At 33.5% G+C, this 18403-nt stretch overlaps 2 protein-coding genes and 1 long non-coding RNA gene across 4 annotated transcripts; 1 reads left to right on the top strand and 2 right to left on the bottom strand.

The window, feature by feature from the left end:
- The first annotated feature begins 661 nt into the window (after positions 1-661).
- On the top strand, positions 662-6849 carry LOC140811791 (uncharacterized). 2 transcript variants are annotated; one of them, XM_073169861.1, is made up of 6 exons: positions 662-1069; positions 1232-1287; positions 2066-2120; positions 3332-3412; positions 3487-3735; positions 6538-6849. In XM_073169861.1, exons 1-5 carry the CDS (start codon positions 850-852, stop codon positions 3714-3716), a joined length of 642 nt encoding a protein of 213 aa, XP_073025962.1. In that variant the 5' UTR covers positions 662-849; the 3' UTR covers positions 3717-3735; positions 6538-6849. The 2 variants fall into 2 exon arrangements, with proteins under 2 accessions (XP_073025962.1, XP_073025961.1); XM_073169860.1 differs by having other exon boundaries at positions 663-1069; positions 3487-3705.
- LOC140811792 (uncharacterized) lies at positions 4631-6137 on the bottom strand. Its single transcript, XR_012113535.1, has 2 exons — positions 6025-6137; positions 4631-5970 (listed from the first exon to the last, which is right to left on the bottom strand). It is a non-coding gene; the product is annotated as an uncharacterized lncRNA (long non-coding RNA).
- Positions 6850-11778: 4929 nt separating the features above from the next.
- LOC140813136 (uncharacterized) lies at positions 11779-12785 on the bottom strand. Its single transcript, XM_073171585.1, has 3 exons — positions 12555-12785; positions 12045-12484; positions 11779-11961 (listed from the first exon to the last, which is right to left on the bottom strand). Exons 1-3 carry the CDS (start codon positions 12768-12770, stop codon positions 11817-11819), a joined length of 801 nt encoding a protein of 266 aa, XP_073027686.1. The 5' UTR covers positions 12771-12785; the 3' UTR covers positions 11779-11816.
- Positions 12786-18403: the final 5618 nt, after the last annotated feature.

The raw sequence follows: 18403 nt of genomic DNA, 5'->3' as shown, positions 1-18403 counted from the left end.
ACAATGCATCAAAGGAAACTAAACAACATCAAGGTGAAAAGAATGAGTATTTGAAAACACGCAATAAAAGTGATCTAAAAATATCATTCTTAATTGTCAAGCAAATAAATATTAAAAAATGTTATAACTCAGAGTCGACAAATTTTTTAGTAAGTCTATTGTGAGATGATATCATTCAATCATGTCTATGTTTTCAGTAATAAGTAATATTTTTTGCATAAAAAATAATATTTTTTTCATGTGTGATCTAAATATGAGATCCGTCTTAAAAAATAATATTTTTTAATGAGTGACCTAATAAGTAATACTTAGTGATTTTTTATTTATATATATTTTAAAAAATAATAACAAATATAAGTGTTTCTTCACATACGATAAATGGTGTATATATATAAATTTTTTGTTTTAAATATTTTTGTTTAATTTATAAATTTTTCGGTTTTTATAGTAAATTTTTATGTATTTAAAAAATTTAAAAGTTTAGATAAAAATTAAAGAAAATTTTTAATAATTTTAATTTTTTTGGAAAGTGGTTGAGATATGGTATTTAAAATAGTTATAGATAATAAAAAATATTTTTATGATATTTTGTTTATCAAATAAAAATGTATCAAATTAAAAAATATATATAGATATTTTATATATTCTCTTTTTCTGAAAGCATATTTTTATATTCTCTCGCTTACCATTTCTTGTAAACCGCCGCCAGCAAAGAAATCCCATTGTTATAATTCCGCCCCACAACAGTTGTCGATTGTGCGAATCAACGAATTTAATTCTTCGAACCCTCTTTCGGAGACACCCACAGGAGAAGAACTCGAATTTAGTTGCAAGAATTGAAAGAGAACGATGGAAAGCGGTGGTAGCAGCAGTGGGGGTAGCCACAACGTGATACCTGAATCAGTAATGGAGGCTGTGAGGAGAACATCAAGAAACATTGAAGAGGTCGAAGCAAATCTGGAGGAGTTCTTGTCTTACTGTGATAAGGAAACCCTTTCCGATTTAGAGCCTCTCGAAAGGGCAAATGTCTTTTTGATGATTGCCAAAGCCAACACCACTCTCTTTGCTTGTATGCAGATATGTTTTGCTTTTCATCCATGTTTGTTTAAAGATTGAGAACGAATCGTTGATGTGAAGTTTCAATTTCTTTGGTATCCCATTGTTTGTATTATAATGTGAGTTAATGAAACTGAATCTTTAATTATTTTTTCTTGTTTGACGTGATTTACAGTGAGGTTGAGATGCAAGGGTGTAGACCCAGATGATCATCCTATCAAAAGAGAATTTGTATGTTACATTTATCACAATCAATGTTGTACTCCTCACCCCATACACTTAACCTTTTTGGTTTATATGGTCATGGTGTTTGATTTGATGAATCTCCCTGATTTGAGGTTTTGTATGATGGTGTTTTTGTAAAATGATTTCTAATTTTCAGGTCTTCTTTTCTGTATTTGATTTGGGTTTTTATTTATTTTTCATTAGTTACTTCGGAGATAAATATGTTTCTTTTCGTTTCTTGGTACAGTCGTATGTTATAATTGTTTCCTAAGTCTTTATTTTCCTTTTTCTTGTTGGTTTCATGAGCTCCTTGGTTCTGATAGCTCTTGCTATAGGTGATATTGAAATGTGGTTGAGGAGGGATATTCTTGTGGTTTCCTCATGCCATTGCATGTTAAATAGTTCCCTATGAGACGGGGAAGGGATATTTTCCTCCATAGATGATTGATGCTAGCCTTTCATGTTATCTGGTATCGGTCTATCAGGGAAGGGATGGAAAAAGTTCAGTTAATTCTTGCATTCTTGATGCTCAAATAAATTATATAGGTCTTCAAGTTGGAGTGCTTGTCTTCTTATTTGTTATTTTTTGTAGTCGCATATGTGGATATGTACCGTTTCAACTTAATGTATTAAAAAATAGTGGTTGTTTTCTTGATTGATTCTGCTGTATATGAGGTTTTTTATCTTTGAATGCACACAATATCTGGTATTGGTCCTATTGGATAGGAAGTTGGTAATTGTTATCTTTTGTTTGTTAATTTTTTCCTGTTTGCAATGAATTTAGGAGAGATTGAGCTTGTATGAAGAGAAATTGAAGCAGTCCATGGACTTGAACAAAGGTATACATATACTTCCTTTCATTCTCAAAGATTAGACATTAAGTAGAACTCTACTTAATTTTTTTTTATTTCGTTGTGTTACTGTTTCGAAAACATAGAATTAAGGCTTTTTTATATGTAAAAATTAACCTGTGTTACCCTTTTCAAACACAATTGCTTATGGTATTGATCATAGTTATCAATGCAAAGATAAGGGCCTGGCACAACTAGGTGCAGGGCACAGTCGGATGCGTCCTGTATACCCTGCAGGCCTGCTGCATTCGAGGGTACAGGCAGTTCAAAGAGGCACGCGGCATGCTATGCCTTTGAGGAAGGATCTTGTTGCCATAAAACATAAAGACCTTAATCATTTTGAAACCTTCTTTTTTCATCAGGACTGTAGCCCTTCCCTTTCCCATGGCAGCATGACTCAAAAAGCTTTAAAACTTCATAACCAAGAGAAAAGGGAACCCACTTAAAAATCATGGAAAATCCCGCAATATACCTCCCCTATGTGAATATGTGAGAATGGTAGAAAATAAGCTGACAACCTAACATGAAATATGCAAGAATTGTGAGAGAGCTTTTTGAAAGAAAATGTCTTAAAAAACCAAGAGTGATTTTATGTTTTTCAATTTTTCACTCATAACTTTCGTATTTTTTAATCCTGCATGTTAATTGACAATGCACAAGAGATTAGTAAGGGTGTGGTATAGCTAAGTGAAACGAATATTTGAGAATTAATGTTGTGCATAAGATCTAAGAAGGAATATCAAATAAACTAATAAAATTTTATTTGTATGCTTGTTGGATTTTTTATAAGTATAGCTTGGATGCCATATAATATAATTATATCCTTATATTTTAAAATATCATGTATTATTGTGCTTCTCTTTGATGACACATTCACCTCGTGCTTTGCGCCTAGGCCCCATAGCACTGTGTGACTTAGTGCATTTCGCACTCTAAATGACTGGTTTTCAATAATAACCACTCATCTAAGAAGTCAATGGGAATTGCAGTGCTGTCAAGTTTTGACACCTTTATTTCCTTCATGAACGTGAAAGTTAGATTGTGTGGTATGTTGTCTTGAAAATTATATTTCAGGTCATATTGTACGGTGAAATTGGCACTTTCATGTGCGCTATATCTGCCATTTGGGTCTTATGATGGTAGTGTTATCTATGAGAATGGCTTTACTATCATTGTCTAACTGTCCTTTGTTTTTGCAGCACCTCTTCGACCTTCAACAACCATTAATCCGCAAGCAGCTGCCCGCTTTATTGAGCATTCATTGCCTGATCTTTCACGAGGTATATGATTTTGTTTTTATAGATATGTAGCCTTCATGTATAGGCGTCTTTTGTGCAATAAATCAATTTTGCAGAGCAGAAGCAGAGCATGAGGGAAGTAAGTCGGGGGGAGAGCCGAAGGATTAACTATTTGGAAAGAAGTATTCAAAAGAAGAGAAAATATCAGGCACCGGAGAAGCAATCTCTTCGTTCTGCAGCTCAGGAATTCCTTGAGAAAGCATCACGTGAACTACTTGGTGATAATAAAAACGTTACAAAAGGACCTTTACAGTTACGATCTGAGGATTCCGAGGGTGAGGCATAAACTCAGGATTGATCCTCTGGTAGACTTATGTTTTTTTCTTCTACAGTTTCGTTTGATTTTGCCCATAAATGTCCTGCATATCTTATGACATGTGAAGTCGCTGTCATGTGAGAGAAGTTTCTTGGTTTTATAGTTTCCTTTCACAAATTGTGGGTTGTTTGATCCCTGAAAGTGAAAAGTTAACTTGATTGCTTGGTGTATGCACTCTGCGGAAGTTGTGTGGGAAAGGAAAAGAAAACTAAAGAAAATTATTAGGCTTTCTTCCCTATTTGGTTGGTTTTCATGAATCACTATCCTATGCAAGGGTCATTGTCCCAAATGTATTTATTTTATGTATATTATTTTTGTATGTTCAAAATGTTCTCGAGTCATATTTTGCCTTGCTTATTTGGCATCTACGTATACCATCATTTATTTGGTGTATATTTAAATTTCTCTTGAATCTCGGCAGAACTTGCATTCTTTTTAAACATTAACTTCCGTAGTTCTGTTATATTCGAATATGAGTTGTATCGTTGATTATGATCGAAAAGATTTTAACGATATTGTTTCATACTTATCAGTGTGAAATTTAAATTGACAATAACCATTATAAGTAGTCTATTAAAGATTTTGAAAGAATGTCAAACATGGTTACTTTATTTCCTCTCAAAAAAAAAACATGGTTACTTTATGTATGTAAGTTCATCAATACAAGCTGATGTTAACTAGTCTGCACAGCTTTGATTATATATATAATTTTAAAAAAACAGAGAGTATGTAACACGATAAATTGCAACAGATAGAAAGGAAAGTAAGTAGTTAATATTTTCCCTTTAACTCCTTTTCTTCGATTTTCGCATTGCAACTTTTGTGGCAAAGTGGATCCAGCGGGAAAATGAATGCTAAAACTTTACTGAAAAGTGCAATTTCACCGAAAAGTTTGAAAAGTGTGATTTCACCGAAGGCCGAGAGATGCTAATTGACAGCGAGATTACAGGCATGCAATAATGATTTTTATCAGTTGATAAAATATTTGGAGTCATTTGATGTCAGGGTTGTATGTCATGGAATTTATCGAACGTGATTCGAGTTCAAGCTCTTTTTATAGTGGTCGCCTGTTGATGTCTTAAAATAGAAAACAACAGCTATTTTTTTAAGACATTACTCTTCATATCTTTCATTGCTGAAAGTGTTGTCTGACTTTATGAAAGAAGCTACCTCTTCAGTTTACATTTGGATAGCTTCTGAGATATTAGATTCTAGTGCATTGATTATAGACTATACGAGCTGTGCTACCAACATAAAAATTCGAGTTATAATCAGAACTCTCAAAAAGTCGGTGTAGTATTCTGTCCACTTCTAACAATTTTTATTTGGCAAAAACTTGTGTGAGACGGTCTCACGGGTTATATTTGTGAGACGGATCTCTTATTTGGGTAATCCATGAAAAAGTATTACTTTTTATGCTAAGAGTATTACTTTTTATTGTGAATATGGGTAGGGTTGACCCGTCACATGAGACCCACTCTTTTATTTTGATTTCATGTTTGCAACTTATAGCTTTTGTTTAGGTAGTTGAGACACCACTCTTCTTGATAGTTGAACAAACCATGAACAGTGGGCCTGCTGATTACTCCTCCACTAGTCAAGTTTTCGATTGCCATTTTTAGGTTGAGATACTTGGAAAGTCTTTAGCCCTCTATGGAATAGCAGAAGCAATTTTTCTACTTGAAAACTATTAATGATATCTATAACCTTTATTAATGATTATCTATAACCTTCAGTCAGTGGTAATTAAAATGTGTTTTACTCCGTGCTTGCAAATATAGTTTTGGGTCTTAAAATATTTATTTTCCCAAAGTAAAATTACTAAAAGGATTCTTCTGAATGTATCTCATCCGTGTCTACTGCTTTGCCAACTCTGTATCATTTACTCATTCTATAAGTTGCTTTTTTGGGATATCATAAGATTACTGATGGAATGGTTAGAAGTTCAATTTCATGATTTCTAGTGTTAGAATTATTAAGAGTGGAGTGCTCTGAAAACATGGATGTTATACGTTGAACTGGGTGTAATCATTGTCTTTTAACACTCACATAAATATGCGTGAAAGAGAGATGGACACATAGTGCATAGGATAATTTTGGGAGAGATTGGTTCTCTAGTCAGAGCTAAATGTTAAAAATTGTCAATATTTCATAACCATTTGCATCCTTAAGTGGGAGATATAACATGTGCTCTATGGTTTGATCTCTTATAGAGACTGCATAACTTGGTAGTAGTTTCCTTATTTGAACTGTGAATGGTTTGATCTCTTATAGAGACTGCATAACTTGGTAGTAGTTTCCTTATTTGAACTTTCACAGGATTTTCAAAGGAAAAAACTTGAATTGCCTGGCTCATGCCTTGACGTTGATGTAACTTTCTTTCGCAGTATTTATCTATAGGATTCTTGTAAAAAGATAGATCCTTCTTTTTCACCCTCTTTACTTCTACTACTATCCTCGTCCTATGTCTTTGCTACTGTTTGAACTCAGATACAAAATGAATGATTCCACTATTTCAACAAGTGTTATGTTATTTTTTGAATGATTGGGTTGTGAGAATAGTATACAATTTTGCGGTTGCTACACTATTGAAAATGGGGAACCTCAATCACTCGGTGGATATTTGTTTTTGTTGCTTTTATGTTAATAGCAGCTTTCATAACATGAAACCTTCACATTATTTGATGTGTAGATCTGTCGCTCATCATCCACTGATCCTAATCCCCTCTTGTGATTCTTTGAGTGTTATTTTGTATTGCTCTAGCTCTTCTGACTACATCTCTCCTTGTAGGTTCACAGCTTTAACGTTGCCGGTTTTCGTTTGTGAAATTCATGGCCGTTTTATTAAGTAACTTCGTATTCCCCTGCACTCTCAAACATCAGAAGACATCAATCTTTCTTAGACAGAACGTGATTCTCGATTATTTTTGCGTGTATCACAGCCAGTGCTGATGACCCTTGCAGTTATTTAATGTACTTTATTGGTATATTTCTTGTATTTGATCAATATTCAGTTTCTTTCTTTCTCATATAAGATTGACTAGTATTGTAGATACTTTATCTGTTATGACTTAAAGATGCGATCCTATTTGGCATCTTTTTAATATTTGCCGTCTTAATTTTCTGATTTTAGTTCACTGTTAATTTCTTTTATAAGGATGGAATTTTTACTGTTTTTTTACCAAGGAAAAAAGACCTGTTTTTTGTTCCTAACCGTTACTTTGTTTTCGAACCAGTATCATATTGCAAGTAAAATTAGATTTTACGCACACGACGAACACATATTTGTCACAATGTATTTCGGACTTAAAAACGTTGAAGCATTTCTATAAAAAATTATGGTATTATCGTCGAGGTGAAGGTGATGTCAATACCAACAAAAAGACTCTCCTTGGATGAGTATTTTTAAAGTGTTTTATTAAAAAAATTCACTTTTATTTTTTTCAAATGAAAATATATTTCAATAATATATTGTGTGTTTTAGACGAAGAAGATATTTTTCACAATTGTACTTAAATTCAAAGTTTGTCCTAAATTTGAAATTTTTATATCAAATACGTTAACTTTAACGTTAAAGAAAAAGTTATATTCGATTGAATTATATATATATATATATATATATATATATATATATATATATATATATATATATATATATATATATATATATATTGCACCAGGATTCCGTGTAATAAACTAAATATTTTACCTTTTCGATCGGACTGCCGTCGAGTTATATCCATCGGGTTTCACAGACTGCTCCTCAGGATCAATAAAAAATATATGACCCATTTTAAATTTAAATAAATAAAAGGGATTTATTTTTTAAATCGGGAGAAGGGAGTTGACTGTGTTAGTTAGGTGAGGTCATTATTAGTTCATTAATTAGGGGAGTTAGTTAGTTTTTTAAAAAAAATATTTTTTTAATTGATATATCAGAAACCTTTCATATTCCTATTCTATTCCTATTCCTTATTGAGGTTTCATTTATTCCCGTTATTTTTGTGTTCTTCACGATAAACTAATAAAAAATCATTTGAAAATTTGAAGATTCCTAGAGAAATAAATCATTTGAATTTGAAGATTCTCTTAGAAGTAAGCATATACTCGACTGTTGTACTTGTTTGTTCAGTTTAGTTCTGGTTGTATTTTGTTAGAATTTTTGTTAGTGGAGTTCGGATGGGTATTTAGAGGAGTTATATTATGATATGGGATAGTGTCTAAACCACACATATTGATAGATAGAGGTTCACAGTGGAGGTGTATGGGTGGAGGTGTGCACAGATTGGTTGAGGTGCACACACAACCACGGTCGCGGTGGGTAGAGGTGCACCTCCACCCTCGACCCCAGTGGGTCGCGGTGGCTTAGGTAACCACGACCCACCTCGACCCACGCGACCCAAACGTGTGGGTCGCGGTGTTCTCCGCGACCCACGTGTGTTTAGTGATGTGTTGGTCAATGTTGTAATTCATTAACATATTTTTTTAAATAAATGATATTGTCTATAATTTAATATTCTTATTTATGTTTTTGTAGGTTATGCCAACAGTTATTCTGTTTGAGTACAACGGAGAATGGGAAGTTAATGAAGATAATATATTTAAATGGCGTTCATGGTCTAGTGGTAAGTGGGCAGCTATTCCTTTGGATTCTGATATTTGTTCAGTGGAATATATAGAAAGTGAGATATACAGAATTATAAATCTAGCTGGTACAGAAAAATTGAAATTAAGTTATCTTCCTGACGTGAAGCATTGCAATATTCGTCCAATTTATATTGAGGATGATAATGATTTGAAAGCATACTTATATTTTGGATGTGCAAAAGAAAGACCAGTACTTCACGTAGAATTTGAACTAAGTGTTGTTTCCCTTGATATTGTTCAAAGGGAAAATATCATGTCACCGGATTTAAATTTTACGCATTTGGATGATGAGTATGTTGATGATGAAACAAATATGTACGATCACTATTTTGATAGAACTTTTGTCTCAAATGACCATGGTACCAATAATGATGTATTAGAAACTGAAAATATACAAGAGAATGATGTGAGGAGTACAGAAAATGATGTGGAGGATATAGATGATATTAATGTCTATGATAACGATGTTAACATCCACCACATTGGTATAGCTCATGATACTGAGACTAATGTTCAAGCTGATACTTATTCATTTACCGATGGTTCAAGCTTATTTATTGGTCAAAGATTTTCAAGCAAGACCGAAGTGAAGAAAGTGCTATCCAATATTGCTTTGAACTCGTCTTTTGAGTTTGAAAGTGTCAAATCTTCTAGAAATATCTATTCGGTTCGTTGTGTGAATAAAGGTTGCAGCTGGAGAATTTGGACTTCAAAACACGATAACTCAACAGATTTTGTGATTCGTACATATTGCAACACACACAATTGTGACATGACTGGAATGCGTAAAAAGCATCGACAAGCTAGCTCATCTATCGTTTGTGATATGTTGGTAGAGAACTTTCGAGGACAACAGAAAACACCTCAACCAAAATCTATTATGACAATGATGCGGAATAAGGGGGTTGACATTACCTATTACAAAGCTTTGAAAGGTAAACAACTTGCTCATGATATCTTCACAGGTGATCCTGAAAGAAGTTTTGGTCTTCTGCCTTCGTATTTGAAAATGGTCGAGAAAATGAACCCGGGTAGTATAATAGATTTAGTAGTAGATGAGCATAATAGATTCAATTATTTGTTTTTAGCATATGGCGCATGTGCAAGAGGATATAGATGCATGAGAAAAGTAGTATCTATTGATGGTACATGGTTGAAAGGAAAGTACGACGGTATTTTACTTGTGGCCTCAGCACAAGATGGAGATTTTCATCAATATCCTTTGGCTTGGGCTGTTGTTGATGTGGAATCAATTGCTTCGTGGAGTTGGTTTTTGACGAAGCTCTTGGAAGTAGTGGTTGATGAGGACGAGTTGGTAATTATCTCAGACAGACATCCGGGCATCATTGCCGCAGTTGCCAACGTTTACAAAAATGCACATCATGGTCATTGTATATGGCACTTGTCACAAAATATGAAAATTCGTTGTAAAAAGAAGGGTTGTACCGAAATGTTTATGCGGTTAGCAAAAATTTACAAGCAAATCGACTTTGACTTGGAGTACGAGAAGTTTAAGAAAATATATCCCGATGCTGCAAAGTTTTTGAGTGAAAGTGATTCATTGGATCGATGGACTCGAGCATATAGCCCAAGATCTCGGTATAATATTATGACAACTAATGGTGTTGAATCAATAAATGCAAGATTGCGTGAAGAAAGACAACTTCCAATCATTGCACTATTAAATTCTTTGCAGACTTTGACTATATCTTGGTTTTCAAGGTATCAAAATGCATCTATAGCATCAACAACAAATTTCACTCCAACTGTTGAGTCAATTCTACGTGAAAGGTTTAATATTGGTCGGGCATATCAAGTTTATGAGCTGGGCCGTCTCGAGTTTGATGTTCGAAGTGCTACGGATAGTGACATTGTGGATTTGGAATCAAAGAGATGTACCTGTAGGGAATTCGATATTGACAAGATTCCATGTTCACATGCCATTGCAGCGAGTTATTTTCGTGATGTTAATTTGTATTCCTTATGCTCAGAGTATTATTTTGTTATGATATGGTCTTTAGCGTATTCTGAGCCGATTTATCCTGTTCTGAATCAGAACGAGTGGCCTCTTGATGATATGTTAGTACTGCCACCAGTGATCAAAAGAAGACGTGGAAGGAAAAAACAAAACAGATTTCCATCCGTTGGAGAATTTGGTAGAAGATAGGATTGAATTATTTGTAATTTGTTTGAATTTAAAGACAATCGAATTGATTTTATTAATTTATTGTAATTTGTGTACTAATTTTTAATTTTTTTCGAGGGTGAGTAATCGGCTTGTAAATTTTTCATTTATGGGTCGCGTAGGCTTGTAAATTTTTCAATTTTGGGTCGCGTGGGTTGAGTGATAATTTAGGGGTTTGGTTTAGGGTTTTGTTTAGGGTTTAGGGTTTGGGTCGAGTTTGGGTCTCCATGGGTCGCGTAGGTAAGAAATTTTGATTTTTTTATCATTTTATAATATATAATTTACTTTATATATGATTAGAACGTAAATATAAATAAAAATATTATTTGTGTAAAAATTTTAAAATGAGTTATATATTATAATTTAAGTATGTTAGTTAAAAAATTGACAAGAATGTATCTCTTGTTCTAACAAATAGGGTCTTAAAAAATTTTATAATTCCACTAAAAATCTTAACAAATTTTTTATAATAACACAACTGAACTAAAAAAATTCATTACATATTCACTTTGATGAATTATATGTAAGCATATGAAATTAATTTTAATGAATGTATATTTAAGTGTATGAAATTAATATTTATTGTTTATAAATATTAACTAATTTTTTAATTTCACTAAAATTATTTAGTAATAGATTTCATTACATATTAACTTTAATATAGAAGCATATGAAATTAAATTAATGTTTATTGTACATAAATCGATATGTTTCTCGATCTAAACTCACCCACCAAATTTCGGTCGCGTGGGTCGCGTGTAATCGCGACCCCGTGAACAGTACCCGCGCACCTGTGCGCGCGGACGCGCAGGTGCGCGTGCCTGCCAGTAGCAGGCGCGCACCTGCGCGCGGATCGGCGCGCAGGTGCGCGAACCTGTGCTGCCGAGCTCCGCCGAGAGCGCTCGGCGGTGCGGGCGTTGCATGTGTCCCTTGCATGTGTCCCTTCACGTTTTTTCGTGTCTTCGTGTCTGGTATTTTTTTTATGTATTTTTTCAATTCCTTGGCATTGTTTGATGATTTCGTGTCGTTCCAGTATTTTTTCATTTCCTTAGTAATCTCATTTTGCATATAAATTTTAAACAATGAAAATTGGTTTCATGTTTCATTGTTTAAAATAGATTCCTACACGAACCAATGAATAAAATCAATTTTCATATAGATTGAGTATATAGATCACATTCATTAACTAAAAATACATAATGTAACTAAAAATCAATATAATGTATCACATAAATGTTTTAATCCAATGACCAAAATTTATCCCAAATACAACAACAACAATAATGCCTAAATTCCTCAATCTTCTCATCGTTAAGTTCATAGGCATTTTCTCTAAACATGGTATAAGCTGCTGCCGCTAAACAGTAGACTCCACATTCACCGCTGCAATGAAAAAATAACATTAAATACATTGATATACATTAAACAATAATGAAATAATAATTTTTAAAATAAAAAATTTTAACCTCGTCTTTTGAGTAGGAAAAGTTTCTGGCCTAACTATACTCCATCTTTCTGAAGAATCAACACCCAACATATGTGGAAGCATAAGAGACAAAGGGTTAATAAGTTTAAGCAATGTCTTGCCCGACCTATCTACGCTACGGTCTGAATCCATGATTTTGATATTCTTACGATTAGGCAAAACCTTTAACAAAACCCAATGCCCAGGAAGATGAAAGGGTATCAAAATTATTTTGGCTTTGTTCCATGGAATAGCCGGCCACTCACTAATTTCTGCTCTCACATAGAGCATCAAACATTCTATATTATACTCTCCACCCTCATTGAAAGCACTCGAAACCAGCTGATGAAAATCGACATCCATCAATGACACTTCTTGTGACATAAAATGTGAGTATGTCCTTTGTAGTTGGAGCAACCCTCGACAACATTCTTGAATATGCTGAAAGTGATAAAAGTGAAATATGTTAATTACTAACTCAACGCAAAAAAAAAAAAAAGAACAAACTTACGGTCTCAGTCAGCCAAGAAGCAGGTGTCCCCAATACACGAAACCACGAGCTATCGTAGGACGAACACAGCCCACATATCATCCTATTTTCCGTAGGACAATTAATCTCAGCACTTACTCGTGGCCACGATCTATTGGCGAACATTCTAACTCTTTTCTGAAAACTCACAGACATCATATCATTTACAACAAGACGACGCAGTTCCTCCTCAGTCATAGGCTCTTCCTCCACTGTGAACAATCTTAACTTACCGCCCGAAGTTTTTCAAAAGCTCGAGTCAAAGAAGGATCGCTCACAAGTCGAATATTTGGATCCACCTCAAATGGAATATCTTCAAATCGATGACTTGATGTCTCGCCTTGATCTGAGAATAATACATACAATTTGTCATTTTTCATACTCAAAATTAAAAATCATATAACTATTGATAAAACTTACCAACATTGACATTCATCGAAGATAATCTCCCAAATATATCCTTCAAACTCGAGATATCGTCATGTATATTTTTCAATTGATTTTTGATATCGGCTTGGTCCTTTTGTATCGTCTCAACTTTATCCTCCAAACTTATGAAACGAAGTTCATACATATCTGCAACATGATCTCTCGTGTGAGTCAATGGAGGAGAGAAATGAGGGTGAGTCAATGGAGGAGACAAAGGAGGAGACGGTGGATTCATGTGTGAAGGACTACGAGATGGCCGAGAAGATTTTCTGACTTTATCTCGAGATGATCTGGAGTATGTATATGTGAATGGCTGGAGAAATGGTCGATCTTCGATCTCAGTCTGTACACCCACTTCATCCTCTAGGTCACCCAATGGATCTTGAGTGCAAACTACTTGGATACCTCGGCAAATTAACTCCGTAATGCGATTGATTATCACATTATTAGAATCAACAAAATTTCCAGTCATGTAATGTACAGACACCCGCTCCTCCGAGGTGGGAATGAGTATCCCCAAAATATCCTATATTAATCATTAACAATAAACATAAATTAGTTAACCGTTAACAAAAAAATATATTAGATAATAAGAAAAATAAATAAAATGAATTTCTTGTATTTTTACCTTGTTATATACATTTTTAAATGCTTTGTTCACATCATCCATGGAAGGTGAATGATTTTTACTCCATTTTCTAGTCAACCAATGACACATCCGAGGTATCGGTACATTGGGACCTTTTCGAGGTCGGGCGAACACTTGAGCAATGGATGGAAAATATCATATGCCAAAATCTAACACAGAAAAATAAACACAGTTAGTATGATATAAAATAACAAGGATTAGTATGATATAAAATAACAAGGATATTTCATTTAATGAACAATATTTAGTTACCTGTAAAGGATGAACAAATCCACTTATATGGAAGCTGCCGAACCCGCTGAAATCTGGATCATTACTACGGTGTGCTACCAAATTTTCGTAGCTTCTGAACTTAGTTTCAAGATCTTTTCTAAGTCCATAAACTACTTCTTCAAAAGCTATTCTACCCCAGGGATAGTTTATAAAACTATCAAAATTATTTACTAATCTAATCCATTCTAAATCTATGGTATCATTTTTATTTTTTCTGTGTCTCCCTAATACACCTACCACAAACAACAGACAAGCCAATTTCACTTTTTCAATGTCTATTTCTCCTCCAAAATCGTTATCATATTCATCTATTCTATCTATCAAATCTCCCAAACGTATAGAGTAACTCCCACCAAAATGTCTCTCCCTAAATTCATCTTCTTCGGGTATCATGGGATAAACATTTGAACAATTTAATCCAGTTAACAAACAATACTCTAATAATGAAAATCGTAAAGGTCGTTTACGATATATCATCCAAAATTCTTCACTTTCACTGTCATAACTTTGCCTACTGATCAAAAACCATAACAATTGATTGGAATTGTTATAATCCTTAGCACATAAAATTAAATTACCAAATTGAGTATATTGCACCAAATATTCTATCTCTTTCTCATTTAAAAATGCTACAATTTTCTTACAGATTTCAGTATATCTTGATCCTACGGTTACTTTGCATTCAAAGAATTGATCCCTTCCAAGTTTAGTTGGAAAGTAAATCTGCAAAAAAATCAAAACAAACACAAAAAGTTACATAAATAACCAAAATTTAAATTTAAGCAATTGTGTTCATGGGTCGCGAAGCTTCGCGACCCACAAGACTTGTGGGTCGCGAAGCTTCGCGACCCATCACGACCCCTGGGTCGCGAAGCGTGGGTATGCTCGCGACCCTGGTCTCGCGAAGCTTGGGGTAAGCAAGCTTCGCGACCGATCAGGGGTCGCGAAGCACATCGCGAAGTGTGCTTCGCGACCCCCACACGTCTCGCGAGGGTCGCGAAGCATGTGTATGCGCGACCGATCAGGGGTCGCGAAGCGATGTGCTTCGCGACCCATCACGACCCCTGTGTCGCGAAGCGTGTACATTTTCGATCTCAAAATAAATTTCTTACCAATACATGGTTTTTTCGTGCGATTTGTTGCAGAGGAATTCCTGCTAGACTCATGATTAATTGTTAGCAATGTAGGAGGAGAAGATCTCTGTGAAGAAGAAATGAAACTAGGGTTGAGATGAGTGGGTTGAGGTGAGTCGCGGAAGAGATGTATCCTTTTTTTTATTTAATTAAATTACAAATTTTATATATATATAAAATTAAATTAAAATTTAAATACACTAAATGAAAAATTAATTTTAAACAAATTTAAAACAGAGGATAAAAAAGTAAATTTACATTGACTCCCTTTTTTTAAATAAACACTTCCGTGACTCCCGTTTTCCTCATTTCCCCCTGCTCCTCACAGCTTAACCACGCAGTCGCAACATATGGTTCCCAATGTAGATTCCTTTAACAATACTTAGCACAACCATGTTTCATTTCTTACCTAATGATGTATAGTGAGTTTAATTTTTGAAAATAATACGTGAGAGAGACAATAAACATTGGTTCTTTTATTCAAACATACAATATATTATTACATAGTAACCTCCTGTAGAGGTGAAAAAACTTGTTTAGCTACACATAAAATGAAAATATAACAATTTTTTTTTTTGAAAACCTCCTGTAGAGGTTAAAAAACTTGTTTAGTTACACATAAAATGAAAATATATCTAATTTTTTTTGAAAAAAAAAAGAAGAGCATGAATGATGTCTTCATCTTCTTTCTGTCTTGATATATATTGAAGTCATGGTGGATTTGAAATCCGGACTTCAAACTTTTAAATTGTATTGCCAATTGTGGTCGACATCTTTTTATTTGGTATACCACTAGTTAGTGATTTATCATGTTGTGGTCGTTGAATAGTCCATCCTCCATTAATGGAGTGGTTGATCACATGTCTTCTTTACCTTTTTTGGATAATCTTTTGCTTTAAAATGGTCCTCCGAGAAAACATGACTTGTGTGGACTTTCACCACTTAGATTTATCTCTGCAGTATGCTTTCGGTCAAATTTGGACCGAAAACCTTTCTCGGATTTTGGTTCTTTCTGGTTTGAGCATTCTGGACAGATTCTTTCTGACTGTCTTCCCACATGAGTCATATTATAAAATTTTCGACGAGTTTATTTAATCACCGACAACTTGTTATTTCACATAATATTTCTTTTCTTTTATTTTCAAATATTTTTTTATGCAAAACTTGTAGTTTTTCCTGTTGTAGTATTTAACAAAAAAGATCCATATACATAATTTGTTAAATGAAATGGAAACTCGGCTTTGTACATCTTTGTGAGACAGACATATAATCCTCATGCTTGTCTAGTGGAGATGCCGTCTTCAGTGAGTCATGAAACAAGAGGTGTTTCACCATCCAGGGATCTTTGATGAACTTTTGAATGTTCATGTCTAGTCTTCTGAACTTAATTAAGTGAAATGATTCATGTGAGCTTTTTCCGGCTGGTTCTGGTGATGTACTAAAAAATTAAAGCTCTGAAATATCTCATCTTGACAAATAATCATTATTTGTCCATGTTTCATGAACAATTTACTTGATCCAATTTGGAAATGCTAAGATTTCTGGGAAGGTGAGTGATGTAGTATAAACTGAGGCAAGAGCCCTAAATTCATACCATGATTTTAACTCATTGGGATAAGAATTTGGTTTCATCAATAGCCTATGATAATTTCTTGTTACATCAACTCGGATTATGGTTGGATTGATGCATATTCTTGTTTTCAATTTCTCTCAATTCTGTTGATATACCTGAAATAGATAAATTAAAGCTTGTTAGTACCAAACTTAGATTTTTCTTTGTCAGTTTCAAGTCTAAGGTTAATATCTTCTTCTTCAATATTCGAGGTGAAGTGTTTCTTGATAATAATTTGAATATCCTTTTGATAATTTATGTTCGTTGCGATAAGTGAACTCATATTCCATGTCTTCCTTAATTTTAAGGCTAACTTGGAGTTGATTTCTATCTCATCATGACAAGTGATATTCATTATAGTTTTCTTTGATCATTTCTTGACATATTCTAGGTATGCTAATTTTTCTAACTCTACATCCTTCTGATGTAAATAATTTTTGAAGAATTCTATTTACTCTAGTTAGAGGTTTTGATCAGCTCTTAATTGAAGTATTATTTCTCCAAACCGTCTAGAATCTTTCATTTTTTTGTTCAAAAGTTTTAATTAATCACCAAGCTTGCTGCGAAACTGGATTGACAATTTTCTGTAAAATACATTTCTTAGTCTCTAGACTATGACTTTGTAATCACATGATATTATAAACACTAATCTTGTAGTATCATTTTTTTGTGTATAGGATTTAAGAATTTGCGAAAAAATTATTTCCTATCAAAATGTTTGTTCATGTATCATGAAAATAAATCGGTGGTGTTTTTATCTTATACCAATGTATTTGTCTACACCTCTGATTAATATTTATGTCATCTTATTCCTTTTTGTAAAATTAAGATTCGCTTGAAAAAATCTCATCTAGAAATCTGAGTTAATTCTTCTTTCAATTATTTTGTAAACACTTATCTTTTTGTTGTACAGATTCCCGTTACGAAATCAATATAAGCAGCAAAATATTCTACTTTATATTCTTCATATAATATCCTTACTGAAATGTATATCGAAAATGAGCTCCTGGTCTCATTGGATTTTCCACATTCTGTTCTCTGCCATGAATTCCATTCCATTCTCTAGATATTTTCAAGGTGGATACAATCAAATCTATAGGAAATGGAGGAACGGTTAGAATAAGTACTATGGATTGGCTCGGTCAATCACAATACTTGGCTCAGACTGTGTATTGGTCATCCCTCTCTTCTGCAATATCCGAGGTAAAAATTTTAGTATGTAGTGGTAATTATGTTATTCAAAAGCTCATTTTCTTCGCATTTCCCATGTTTCTTTTTATGCTATATTTACCTGGTATCTCCACCATAGGGTTGAGACAGTACATCATCTCTTTTAGTGGCATGCATACCCAGGATTTGACTCTAGGAAGCGGGGATTCATCGGATATTTCAGCAAAATTATATTTAGAATTATCGCGCACACAATTTCACGGGAGATGTATTCATTCTATACTTTTAAAGATTTTAATGATTTTTTTAAATGATTGACTTTTGTGAAGTTGATGAATTTTTATTGACTTTTATAAAATCTCATAGTAATAGTAAAACAAATTTCATATACTCTTATAGATTTATTTTTCAATATTTTTGTAGACTTTTTGTAAACTTTTTCATAGAATTATGTGACTTTTGCGATTTACAATTGTGATTTATTTTTTTTACTTTCTTTTAAATAATTATTGGACATAGACGACCTCTTCAATTTTAAATTATATTTTTATTTATGAATGTAAAT

This window comes from Primulina eburnea, chromosome 14 (genome assembly GCF_022965805.1).
Source record: "Primulina eburnea isolate SZY01 chromosome 14, ASM2296580v1, whole genome shotgun sequence".
In the NCBI taxonomy this organism is placed as follows: domain Eukaryota; kingdom Viridiplantae; phylum Streptophyta; class Magnoliopsida; order Lamiales; family Gesneriaceae; genus Primulina; species Primulina eburnea.
This window is presented reverse-complemented; position numbering and strand designations above follow the sequence as displayed.

Coding starts and splice junctions, on each gene's coding strand:
- LOC140811791 (XM_073169860.1), top strand. CDS start 850: ATGGAAAGCGGTGGTAGCAGCAGTGGGGGTAGCCACAACGTGATACCT. Junction 1,070..1,231: donor CAACACCACTCTCTTTGCTT/GTATGCAGATAT, acceptor CGTGATTTACAG/TGAGGTTGAGATGCAAGGGT. Junction 2,121..3,331: donor GTCCATGGACTTGAACAAAG/GTATACATATAC, acceptor TTGTTTTTGCAG/CACCTCTTCGACCTTCAACA.
- LOC140813136 (XM_073171585.1), bottom strand. CDS start 12,770: ATGACTGAGGAGGAACTGCGTCGTCTTGTTGTAAATGATATGATGTCT. Junction 12,485..12,554: donor CTTCTTGGCTGACTGAGACC/GTAAGTTTGTTC, acceptor TATCACTTTCAG/CATATTCAAGAATGTTGTCG. Junction 11,962..12,044: donor TTTCCTACTCAAAAGACGAG/GTTAAAATTTTT, acceptor TTTTCATTGCAG/CGGTGAATGTGGAGTCTACT.